The sequence below is a fragment of the Terrapene carolina genome, unplaced genomic scaffold (assembly GCF_002925995.2).
Source record: "Terrapene carolina triunguis isolate 2854851 unplaced genomic scaffold, T_m_triunguis-2.0 Scaffold836, whole genome shotgun sequence".
Taxonomy (NCBI): domain Eukaryota; kingdom Metazoa; phylum Chordata; order Testudines; family Emydidae; genus Terrapene; species Terrapene triunguis.
In genome coordinates, this window is record NW_020665187.1 from 2,489,960 (window position 1) to 2,502,218 (window position 12,259).

The 12,259-nt window shown below is 56.5% G+C and overlaps 1 protein-coding gene and 1 pseudogene across 1 annotated transcript; one reads left to right on the plus strand and one right to left on the minus strand.

The window, feature by feature from the left end:
• The window catches only part of LOC112111649, a 36,912-nt pseudogene extending 31,005 nt beyond the window's left edge, over nucleotides 1-5,907 (plus strand).
• A 2,031-nt stretch (nucleotides 5,908-7,938) lies between these two features.
• PFDN5 (prefoldin subunit 5) lies at nucleotides 7,939-11,801 on the minus strand. Its single transcript, XM_026660691.1, has 6 exons — nucleotides 11,708-11,801; nucleotides 11,389-11,491; nucleotides 10,742-10,773; nucleotides 9,446-9,520; nucleotides 8,413-8,518; nucleotides 7,939-8,278 (listed from the first exon to the last, which is right to left on the minus strand). The coding sequence occupies exons 1-6, from the start codon at nucleotides 11,777-11,779 to the stop codon at nucleotides 8,199-8,201; spliced, it is 468 nt and encodes a 155-aa protein (XP_026516476.1). The 5' UTR covers nucleotides 11,780-11,801; the 3' UTR covers nucleotides 7,939-8,198.
• Between the last annotated feature and the right edge of the window lie 458 nt (nucleotides 11,802-12,259).

A 12,259-nucleotide genomic window follows, 5' to 3' on the forward strand; every position in this document is an offset into this window, starting at 1 on the left:
GGGGTGATTGGGGGGGGCGAGATCCGGGCAGCTGGGGGGTAATGGGGGGGGTTCCTGATCCTGGCCCTTCGGGGGGGCGAGATCTGGCCAGCTGGAGGGGGGGTAATGGGGGGGCCCTGATCCGGGCAGCTGGGGGGGAGGGGAAGAGTGATGGGGGGGTGATCCATGGCTGCCTGGCCCGCTCCCCAGCCTGACCCCTGAGCACCGATGGGACTCGTGGCCCCCGCCCCCTGAGTTTGAGAGCAGTGGGTGGCTAACGTCAGCTGGGACCTGCCTGCCGGGGGGGTGATTCACCGCCGCTCTGTTCTCCTTTACGAACTTTGCCATCAGTTACCGGAGGGGAAGAAATTGTTCCGTTGGGTGCACAACTGTCGGCAGTTGCGACACTCCGGGTGAGCCTTTGGTTAAACCAGGCTCCTTTCCTCCCTCAAACCCAGCAGATCTGTCCCAAGTGACATTGCTCTTTACCAAGATTGTCCCCACCACCTCCCAGCTGAAATTGTAACCATAAAGCTGCCAGGAACAGGTATATTTCAGCCTTAAGGCATTCCCTTACAGTACAAAGGAACAGGCCGGCGGAGCATAGGGAGACGTGATCTCAGTTGGGGAGGAGGGCTCTCTGGACACGCCAGCAGTGCAAACCAGAACAACAGAAAACTAAAGCATTAGTTCTGTTTAAAACAAAAATTGTGACTTTGTAAGAATTTTTTCTACTTTTTTAATAATTTTTTTTTAAAAGCTCTGAAAACAGGCCCCATTTCCTGAAGGACTGATCCACCCCCACATACCACTTCCCTTGTAAGAACTTAATATTGGTATCACAGTAGAACCTAGGCGCTCTAGTCACAAATCAGGACCGCATTGCGCTAGGCGCTGTACAAACAGGGATGGTCCCTGCCCTAGAGACTGTGTTTCGGATTATTTTGTCCCCCCTCCCTCTCCCCGGATGCGTTAGAACATAAGAATGGCCGTACATTAGTGGGATTTCCTTTTTTTCCAGGTTGAATCTTCAGTTTAAAAGACAACTTGTGTTGGTACAACAACAAATGGGGAGAAACTAGCCAGGAATAACTTCTGGCTGGAGATCCGAAGAAGGTTTCTAACTGTCAGAGGAGGGAGGTTCTGGAATTGCCCCTCCATGACTCCTAGCGGGAGGCTAACACCGTAACTAGCTTAAAGCTGGAGCTTGATACATTTATGAACAGTATTGTATGACTGGGCTGCCTGCCGTATCAAGGGACTGGCCTCTGTGACTCAGGAGGTTCCTTCCAGTCTTGTGTTCCAAAGAGAAGTGACTAGATCTAACCTTACTAAAAAAAAGCCTCGTCAGAATATTCTCCTACCCCCTGGAACAGAGCAGGGAGACCTCAAGCTGGACTCCCAAAGACCAAGGCCCGTCAAAATCAGTAGCTGCTTTGTGGAAGATGTTGACTTCAGTTCTTAGGAGCAGGGAGTGAAAACTCTGGGCTGGATTCTCCCCCCCCCCCGTTTTCTGCTGCTGTATCTCTAGAGACTTCAGTGCAGTCCCTCCTGACTCACCTCGTGTAGATGACTAGGAGAGGAAGGGTGGCTAGCGCACTAGCCTGGGTCTCCAGAGACCGGGGTTCAGTTCCTTGCTCTGCCACAGACTTCCTGTCTGACCCCCTCAGGCCAGTCACTTAGCTGCTACATGCCTCAGTTTTCCCATCTGTAAAATGGGGCTAAGGACGGTGTGACCTCGTTTGCAAAGCCCATTGAGCTATATAAGAGCTAAGTATTATCTCCCTAGGCCCCAGTTGCAATGAGACTAATGCTTCCCTACCCCAGAGGGGTGTGATAAGGATGTAAGCTGCTGTACTGCCGATGACCAGGTAATAAGAGTTCTTACTTGCTTTGCTTTCTCCATTAGGTCTTCAAGTGTATCCAGCCACAGCAACACTGTGCAGAGAGAGGGGGGCTGCAGGGGCAAGCTGGAAAAATAGCCTTTGGATTGCCAAGGTGCTGCCTGCATAGGAAACCCCGACCCACACATCTCGGAGTGCAGGTAACGGTGCAGAGATGTCCGTGCCCCCTTTACAGCACATGCCTGTTAGAGGAACCCTGGCAGGGCCCGAAGGGGAGTGTCAGGCTGGGCTAAAACAAATGGCAATTGGGGTGTGTGAATCCCCTAGGCAGCTCTGGGGAGCAATTGCAGCCTTGGCACCTAGATTGCTTGGGCGGAGGCGCTCTACCTGTGGCTAGCAATGCCTGCGTCTTAGAACAGGGATGGTGCAGCACTGAGAACTAGACACACAGGGCTGGGTTTTCGGGGGCTCAGCACGCAAAAGCGAGACTGGGTTTTTCAAGAGCGCTCCTGAGCTCTGAAAATGGTGGTGCCTAAACGGGAGCTGAGCTAGCCCACGGTGCGGTTAGTCTGTGTCTCACTAGCCCATGTGATATGCTTTGCCCGGGCTCCTTCCCGAAGGGTTGGATGTTTCCTAGACTTCTGCTGAAGCAGTTCTATGAAGCATTAACCTGAGCTCTCAGGAGAAGCTCTTGGAAGAGCTGGATTTGCACTGGGGTTCAATCGTAGCCCTTCTAAGGGAGGAAGGATGGCCCAGTGGTCAGGACAGTAGCCTGGAGATCTGGGCTCAGTTCCCTGCTTTGCCACTGACCTTGGGCAAAGTCACTTAGGGCCAGATTTTTCCAGGAAACCTGATGGCTAAGAAGTGCCTCAGCTGGTCAGTGCCCACCTCCCATTCACAGCAATCTGATGGCGGCAAGGCAAAGTCGAAATAGGATGCAGATTTTCAATATGGGAGGGTAGTGAGCTCCTGGATCAGCTTCATCAGGGATGGGGGTGTCTCCATCAGTTGGTCTCTCTAAATCAAGACTCAGGTGTCCTCTAACTCACCTGCTGGTCGGGCTCAGGGCAGGACTCGCTAGCTGAGTTTCTCTGGCCTGTGCTCTGCAGGAGATCAGGCTGTGAGATCACAGTGGTCCCTCCTGGCCTTACTGCTTAACCCATCTCGTGTCAGATTCAATGGCTGCATGTGTGGGGAACGGGCTCTGTAGGGTGACGCTGCCTGGGGCAGAGAGTTAATAGGCTGTGTTCTCTTCTCTCTCCCATTAGCAGGATTCCTGACTCCTCACTTCTCCTTCCCCCCCCCAAATGGAGCAAGAAGAGCCGTGCGTGGTGGAGCTCCATGACTCTGATGACCCTGATATCGTTAGACGAGTCTACATAGGTGAGGACGGACGCGAAGCCAGGAGCCACCGATCGGTGAAGTGTGGGTGGAGGGAGCTGAGACCCACGGGGTGAAGGGGACTCTTAGTTCCATCTGTCCTAGCCTAGCGCTCCTCGTGTTATGGGTGGTACTTGTCTGGCCCCATTCGCATTGTATCTAAGCACCTTCCAGTTGTCACTGGAGTTATCCTCACACATCCCTCTGAGGCAGGGCTGGGCATCCCCATTGTTCAGAGGGGGAACTGAGGCCCAGGGTCACCACACAGGAAGGCTGTGGCAGAGCAAGGACTCGAACCCCCTGGGTCTGCCAAGTCCTAGGCTGGGCCGTTCTTCCCACATGGATGCAGGTGTCACTCATGGCTCCCTGCCAATTCAGTGAGACTCCGGGGAGGCCCCTCCCCTCAGAGCGACCTGCTGTTTCACTTACCAAGTGGCTTTGATTTGAAGGGAAGAGGGTGCCTGGGGGTTACTGAGGGCAGGGTCCTCAGCAGGCTGGTGCCTCAAGGAGCCACCTTCAGGGTGAACCCCGGGTCCCTTGGGTGGCTTTAATTCCTCCATTAAACTGCTAGCGTCCAAAGGGTGTCCTACCCCCATCCCTCCGTGCCCTCCCCTTGGGATCTCTCCTCCTCCTGTCCTCCCTGCATGTGGCAAAGCTTGGCATCGCTTTGTGCAGATCTCTCTCTGGCGAGTGCCCCATCCCACCTGCTATGGGTGGGAGTTCGGCTGTGCCGCTGGCTGAAGAGGGGATCCCTGTGTACTCCAGGGTGCAAGGCAGCTGGGCTTCTCCTCCTCCCCCCCCCCCCCCCCCCCGCCCCTTCTCTTCCATACAGTGTCCCGGAAGGGGGGGGGAAGGGAAGGCTCCCATGTCTCATAGGTCCTGGGCCGTAAATACACCTCCAGCCGAAGGCTTCCCCATCCAGTTCTCATGGGGTCTGTGGGTCACTCTTGTCACCTCAGCCTAGCTCATGAGGGAGTGGGGCTGAGGGGAAGCTTGGGGCCTCTCCTGGGAGGGGCGGGGTTTGAAATGAGAACTGCCGTCTCTCCCACCCTGAGGACTATGGGGGAGACTTTCGAAGCTGCCTGGAGAATCCAAATACCCGGTTGCTGTGAATTTTAATGGCAACGGGACCTCCGATCCCTTGGACTGCTCTGCAGCGCTCAGCCCTGGCTTCCAGACGGAGCCCCAGGGCTGTGCGTTTGTGCCAACCCCGGCTCCCCTTTGCTTTCCAGCTGACGACGGCATCGTGAGCGAGAGCGAGGAGGAGCTTCAGCACGAGATCATCCAGACCGTCATCCCCCATAGCCCGCTGGCCAAGAAGCCCAAGAAGAAGGCTTCCCAGAGAGCCGACGGGAACAGCGGCAAAGCCCGGGGGCCGGAGAGCCCGGCAGGGCCGCCCCCTGACTATGGCAGCGAGTTGGTGGAGTTGGCTGGCGGGCAGGAGGAAGAGGGGGGGATGGTGGTGCGGCACCGCGGTGCCGCTGGCCGGCAACGGCCCTTCATCTGTAACGAGTGCGGCAAGAGCTTCAGCCACTGGTCGAAGCTGCTGCGGCACCAGCGGACTCACACTGGCGAGCGGCCCAGCACCTGCAGCGAGTGCGGCAAAAGCTTCAGCCAGAACTCGCACCTGGTGCAGCACCGGCGCACCCACACCGGCGAGAAGCCCTACCGCTGCGGCGACTGTGGCAAGAGCTTCAGCTGGAGCTCCAACCTCATCCAGCACCAGCGCATCCACACCGGCGAGAAGCCCTACCAGTGCGGGGAGTGCGGCAAGAGCTTCACCCAGAGCAAGAACCTCATCAAGCACCAGCGTACCCACTCGGGCGCCCGCCCCCACCGCTGCGCTGAGTGCGGCCGCGGCTTCACCCAGAGCACCAACCTCCTCAAGCACCAGCGGCTCCACGCCGCCCGCCAGAGCCAGCCCTGCCCCGAGTGCAGCCAGGCCTTTCGCGAGAGTGCCGAGCTGGAGCGCCACCGGGCCGAAGCCCACGGGCACGAGCCCTACATCTGCGTGGAATGCGGGGAGAGCTTTGCTAAGAGCGCCACGCTCAACCGGCACAAGAGGGTCCACAAGCCCCTTTTCGTGCGCTGAGCGACGGGCGTGGAGCGGGGCCGTGCCTGTCACATGACCATGCACGGCATCAAGATGCGCTCAGTGGGGTTCGGCACGTGGCTGGCCGCAGCGTTGCTGCCTGCAAAGCATGGCTATGCCTGTCACGTGACCAGCCCCAGCATCGCCGAACGTGGCTGTCCACGGTATTGATGTGCTGAGCAGGGCCCTCTGCTGTATCGACGGATGTTGAGCATGCCCGTGGCCCGTCATGTGACCTTCCATGATCTCAACAAGCACTTAGCGTTGGCAAGTCACGTGGCTGTCTATGGGGTCACATGGCCATCCACTAGATCGGTGCGGGTCGCCCGTGGCCATCCACGGTATCAACGCTGTGGTCAAACCCTTGGAAAGCAGACCTCAAAAGACTCACAGGGGACAGAGCTTACAGATGTACATAAGGTGGGGGGCGGGGACCAGGGTTGGGGGTGGGGGGATGTTTAAGGTAGAAGCCATAATACTCAACAAGGCAACCGCCCATCCTAGGGAAGCCAGCGTCTAGGTGCAGGGGAGGGCATCCTCTCCTGGGGAGTGACGTTAAAAGCTGGATTGTGGATGAGGAGGTGCCTCGTGTGTAGAATAAAATTCTGCTGTTTTGGGGGTGTAGATTCTGTGTGGCTCGGGCTCATTGGGAAGGAAATGGCACTGTGGTTCCATATTTGGGGTCCTGCTCTGAGTGGGGGGCCCCAGGTATTGTGCTAATACGGATAATGGGGGTGGGGGAAAAATCACATGAATTAATCAAAGGTTCTTTGTCCCTTCTAAGAGCCTCTTGTCCCCCCTCCCTCCTAGCTGGCAGCTTTTTGTGGACCTGCCCCAGTCGGCTAGCATGGGACAGGACTTACCCTTCCGCGGGTGTGGGCCGGTTGGAGACTGAAAGAAGGAATCGGCAATGGAAGTGAAAGAGTGAAGCAGAACAGAAGCTCAGAACCAACCCCCCAGCCTGTCTGTGTTCCCTCTGGCCTGGGAAAGCCCCCTCGGTGACCTAATGCAAGGCACCTGGCTGGCAGGGAGTCCCCTGAGGGATCCCACCAGCGCCTACTCCAGGGCATTGGCTGGTGTACACACTGGGAGCAGTCCCTTTACAGGTGAGAGGAAGAGCTGTTTCCCTTTGCCTGAGGTTTTCACAAGTGATCAGTGTCCAACTCAAGATGGACCCCTCCCCCCCCTTAAAGATCCTGGACACTCAGCACCTGGTGAAACGCAGGCCCCAGGATCTTGATCCCCCACTGCAAGTCACTTCTCTCCAACTCCTGGAGTTCTCAGGCATGACTGGCAGAAGGGGGCAGGGCGTTTTCCCCCTCTGGGTGACTTGGCATGAGCTGTCTCTTGCTGAATGGGGTTAAGACCTCGGGGCCTGGCTTTCAGGAGGCCCCAACTCCTGCAGGAGTTTCAGACAGGCTGCTTCTGCCAAGGGGAATAGAAACCAGTGGCAGCTTTGTGAAAATAAATCCTCCGTTTCAGCTAGGAGGGCTGTCTATTTGGGGAATGAAACTCAGCAGGAACCATGAGCTGGGGTGTCTCTGTCCAGCTGGGTTGACCATACAGTTGGCCCCTCTAGCTCTGTTCACCACCTTTCTCCAGCCCTGGCAGCAGGTGGCTTTAAGTTAGAGCCAGGTGCATTATTTTAGGTTGTGAAGGTGTTCCGGGTGAATCCCTTTGAACTGACGGAGAGAGGAGCTGTGCACAAATGGAGGCTGAGATTGGTAATTACCTAAGGGATTTGGGGACACACTCTCCTCTGGGGAGCTTTAAAAATGTTAACGCTAAGGACTGCATCCAGGGGCAACAGAGGTGAACCAATCTCCCTTCCTGCCTCTGAGCAGCTGGGGACAAAGAGGGAGGGAACTCTCCCGCCTCTGAGCAGCTGGAGGGAAAGAGCCAGTGGCATAAGATGCTGACCAGATGCCTGCTTCCAGCTTGGGCTTAATCTCTATGGCAACCCTCTGCTCAAGGTCTACATGCAGCTTGAAGCCTGGCCAGTATTACCCCACCCCCAACCACATCACATCCAGCCCATCAAAAACCCATCACATCAAGGCCTGGCCCCTGCTGCCTCATTAGCCCTTCCTCCTCCCCCTAGCAGGAAACTGGGTCCCTGCTTGTAGCGCTGAGTGGCTGGAGAGGAAGCTGGGGGGTGGGACCAGAAGGAACATGTATCTGACAAGAGACGCACCCACAGCTTGAAATCCAGCCAGGGGTAGGGGTGCTGGTAGGTACCAGTGACTTGCTTTGTGTCTGGGGTGCTCACCAGATGCTCTGATCGCCACACCAGCTGGCTGCTGCCCCATTGCATCTCAGAGGAGAACCACCTTGTTTCCCTGTAGTGCTCCAGCCCAGGTCTGCCAACTAGAGACTAGGTCTCCCTGAAGAGGCAACCCTCCCCCACCCATGCTGCATCCCCTGCCACCCTCCCCTTGTGCAGCCAGAGCCACCATTCCAGTAGGGCCTTTGCTATTATGTGGAAGGGGCTCAGAGTAGGGTGATAGACAGAACCTTTAGACAGACAGATCCACCCCACACATCAGCTGGCAACAACTTCCAGTGGATTCACAGGGGCCACACCGACAGCTGGAAGGCGTCCTAGCCCCACCCCTCGTGTAGCTCTCACCAGAGGCGGCCGCGTACCATTCAGCACTGCTTTAATTTATCTGGCACATTGATATCACCTGCCACATACAAAAGGGGAAGCGTTTCCCCCAGGTTTGCATTTAAGACACTGCGCGCACGTAACAGCCACCAGCACAAAGAGCAGATGCCTCCCGACGGCTGGGAGGGTTTCGGCCCCAGCTGCTTCCTCGGTGATTTTAAGACTCTGCTCGTAACAGAACAAAATGCCTCAGTCAAGCCACGGCGTGCGGGGCCCGGGGGACCAATGCCAAAGGCTATGCCTTCGTTGCTGCAGCCTGTGAAGCCCCCATGGCCGTTAGCTGCTGGATCTTCTGGCTCATCATTTCCATCACAGCTGCAAGGGAGAGAACACGCACACAGTGAAGGGAGTTGGCCTGGGGCTGTTCTAGCTGTTAAGAATAGGCGGGTGCCAGCTGTGGGCACCGCCCCAGAACCAGGCCTGCCAGAGAAAGGCCAACACGTCCCTACCTTGTTTCATGGCATGTTTTTCCTGCAGGGCCGGCTGAATTTTCTCCATCTGTTTGGTCAGGAAGTCGATCTTCCTTTTGAAGAAATCTCGGGCATTGTCTGCTGTCTGCAAGAGGAAAGGTGGCATGATATGCCCACCCTAAGGAAAGGTGGGCACCTGGGGAGCGGCTCACCCCCTGCCTGAAGTGCAGTGATAATGAAGCGATGCACAGGACAGAGGGTAAACACTTGAATCGCTCCAAGATTTGGCTGCTCAGGCAGTAACATGCTTAGCCTTTCTACGGCACCTTTCATCAGAGAAACTCAAAGCACTAAGTAATGAAGCCTCACAGCATGCCTTACTTGTAGGTGTATCTATATATCACCTCATCTGCTACTGAAATGCAGCCACCTCTGAGGCGGAACATGACAGCTGTCCAACAGCGCATCACAACGCCCACAAAACAGGATAGAAATTGATGGCACTATCTCCGACTGAAGCAGCAAGAGGAGACCATGCATAACCATGCATCTTTGGCCAGGGCTAACCCCCTGACACTTGGGGAAAGGGTCACTGGAGTGTTAATGGTCAGCAGGTTGGTTTTACATCTGCCCTGACAGATGGCAGGCTGAGGCACTGCTTCAAGGGGAAGAGTGCACCACCACTGCCTGCAATACCTGCTTGGGTTTTGAAGGTTTCTCATAGAAGAACCCACCTGCTTAGCTTGCAAGATCCAGCTGCAGCGTAGACCACGGAGGTCTGGCTAAGGGAATGCAACCCAATCCCCGAGCAGAGAATTGCAGTGCACTAACCTCACTGGCCATTTACCTAGCCTGCTGTCAGACACATCCCTCCACTCCCAGGGCAGAGCCTGCTGGGTGTACAGCAGGAATTCTGTGCTCAAGGCGTGAGTGCGTTTTGTACAGAGGTTGGGGTGGGGAAGAGAGGGCTCTAAGTCATTTTATGTGCAGGTAAAGCACATCCTGCCGCTCCCTGGAACACACCAAGTCTAATGCCGCTCTCACGGTGGCTTGGCTCACGAGTGCCTCCTACCTTTTCTACGTAGTAGCCTGTCCCCACGTCTACCAGCACGTGGCCAACGTCGGAGAGCTTCCCGGGGACGTACATCTGCCAGGGAGGTCAAGGGAAAACACAGGACCAGCAGGGGAACCATAAGAGAGCAACAAGGTTACGGTGATAGGTCCTGGGCAAAGCATCTTAGCTCCACACCTCCTGCAAGGGGCCAGATCCTGAGCTGCTATAAAGCAACAGAGCTCCTTTGAGCACGGGCAGATCTGAGAGTGCAATTCGCCCACAGCTTCAGTTTAATACAGTGTTTTACTAGATTATATTGTGGTGGCAGGTTGAAGGGTTGACCAAACTCAGGGCCCCGCTGAACCGGGTGCTGCACAAACATGCAGAGAGAGAGTGAGTCTCTGTCCTGGAGAGCTCACGGTCCAAACAGACAAGACAGAGAAGGTGGGATGGGAAACAGGTGCAGAGAAAGGAAGTGACTCACGCACGGTCACACAACAGGTCAGTGCTACAGCTGGGAATAGAACCCAGGTCACAGGCCAGTGCCCTGACCACTGGACCATGTTGCTAGATATGAACTGTGCAGGCCCCTGGGAACGACTAGAACCAATTTCAACAGGAATCAAAAGATCAGATCAGTCCCAAAGCCCCTAGGTGATGCTTGGCCAGAGGAGAAACCCAAGCCAGGATTAATGGGAGGAGGTTACAGAGAGATGCCAAGAGCATTGCAATATCCCAGTATCGCTGGAAACTGGCAGAGGAGGCAGCAGGGTCTGAGCATAGAACTAGAAGCCCCTGTTCATTCCCAGAGCAGGTACAACCCAAGCAGTAGCAGGGCAAGTGCCCCCAGTACATCTTGGCCAACAAGCCTCAGCCCTACCACGGAGTTAGAGGGGAGCTCATGCTCTACCAGCCTCCTTGGTTCATGGCCCCTCTGGCAAGGAGGGGGCTAATGGGCCAGCTGGGGTGTGGGTTTGGGATGTGGATGGCAGGCCACATGGAACAGCACAGATCATTTAACAGAGAGGTCACTGGAACAGCCGTCCAATGGGAGCAGCTTCGGTCACCGTCAATCCAGGCAGGATTTAGACTAGTGACGTAAAGCGTCCCTGTGACTGTTCCCAGCCTCCAGTTCCCTGACTGGAAATGTTCAACACTAGCCTGCTAGCTGCCAGCTGCATCAAAGGCAGAGCAGGCTGCATCCTGGGGCCCGAAGGATTACGTTCCCCGTTGGGGTGAGAATCAAAACGCCAGGGTAGCAAGGAGCCAGAGCACAATGTCGGCAGCATCTCTGAGGTGGTGGGTAAAGGATACAGAGCTGGTTAGCGGGACTAGCAGCTCCTTCCCTGGAGACAGAAACAAATGCCTGTTATTACCCAGACACTACCCCCTACCGCACAGTACGGGGGCGGGGCCTCCAAACAGCAGCGTGGGAGCGGGGGGGGGGGTGTGTGCCAAAGCTGCCTGGGAAAGCCACGACTATGGGGTGCTCATCAGCATTCAGAGGCTTTGCACAGTTGGGTCAAGTTAATAGTAACGCTTGGCCGCTTGGTCCCTCCATAGCATCTTTCATCCAGATCTCAGAGCTCTTGAATTAATTACACACACACACACACGCCCTGTAAGGAAACTGAGGCACCAACCAGGACTGTGGCCTGCTCAAGGCCACGCAGCAAGTCAGTGGCAGAGCCAGGATCAAGGAGTCCTGGTTCCCAGTGGTTTGCTCTAACCACTAGTGAAAACTCCCTCCCCTTGGGACCTGGTCCATGGGAAGAGGGAGGCCATTCCAGGTGGCCTAGAGCCAAGACACATACACAAAGCTAGAGGACACGAGCAGCTCGGGGGGCTTAACCGCATGCAAACGCCAAGGGGGGCCCTCTGCGACTGCACCATCCCCAGACTGGCCTGGGGGGAACGGGGTGGGAAGGGGGCTGGGGCGCAGGGAGGGGGTCTGCACTGACCTTCATTGCTTTTGTTGAGCACATTCAGACAGTCCTTGGCTTCCACGTACTTGGTCTGCACCACCTTGAGCTGGGCGATGGAGGAGGAGAGGAACTCCACTTCCTGGGGGGAAGAGCACAGCCCAGCGCCCATGGGGCCGGGGTAGAACCCGGCATCACTATGGGGGCAGGGCAGAGGGATGGGATGGGGCTCCCCAGGCTCGGGGCAGGGGGTCTCTCCGCGGGGGGGGCGGGGCCCCTTAGAGGGGATTGGGGGGGGGGTGGGGGGGGGGGGGGCCCCGCGGGGGGGGGGGGGGGGGGGGGGGGGGGGGGGGCTGACCTGGTCCAGCTGGTTCTTCAGCACCTCGAGCTGCGGCAGCGTCAGCTCCGTGATGTTCACCTGCTGCGCCATCTTGGGTGAGAGTCAATGAGCGGGCCGGGGAGGCGCTCTGGGCCGGACACAGAGCCACTCTATGGTACGCGACGCCTCCTCTGGACCCCAGTCTCTATGGTTTCCTTGGGACAGCCATTGCTCTGTAGGGCTAAGCCTCTACCCTGCTTCCGGCTGCCATTGCTCTGTGGGGATAAACGTCTATCCTACTTCCGGCTGCCATTGCTCTGTGGGGGCTACCCTCTACTATACTTCCGGTCGCCATTGCTCTGTGGGAGCTACCCTCTACTTCCGGTCGCCATTGCTCTGTGGGGATCAAGCACAATTAGAACCTATGTTGAGGCGTTCAGAAGTGAGGCCTTGCTCAGTTTCAAGGTCAAGGTGGGCTACAATGTTACAAAGTCAGCCAACCACAGCAGAGATGTGTCTGTCTCGTTCTTATACCACAAACCTCCATAGGGTATCCAGGGCGATGGTCGTAACAGCACTAAACTCCTAGAC

Excerpts from the sequence above, each read along its gene's own strand:
- PFDN5 (XM_026660691.1), bottom strand. The coding sequence starts at position 11,779 with ATGGCGCAGCAGGTGAACATCACGGAGCTGACGCTGCCGCAGCTCGAG. Across the intron at positions 9,521-10,741 it reads TAGTCCCGCTAACCAGCTCT|ATGTACGTCCCCGGGAAGCT; the intron begins GTATCCTTTACC and ends CCTCCCTGGCAG. Across the intron at positions 8,279-8,412 it reads AAAACATGCCATGAAACAAG|CTGTGATGGAAATGATGAGC; the intron begins GTAGGGACGTGT and ends TCTCCCTTGCAG.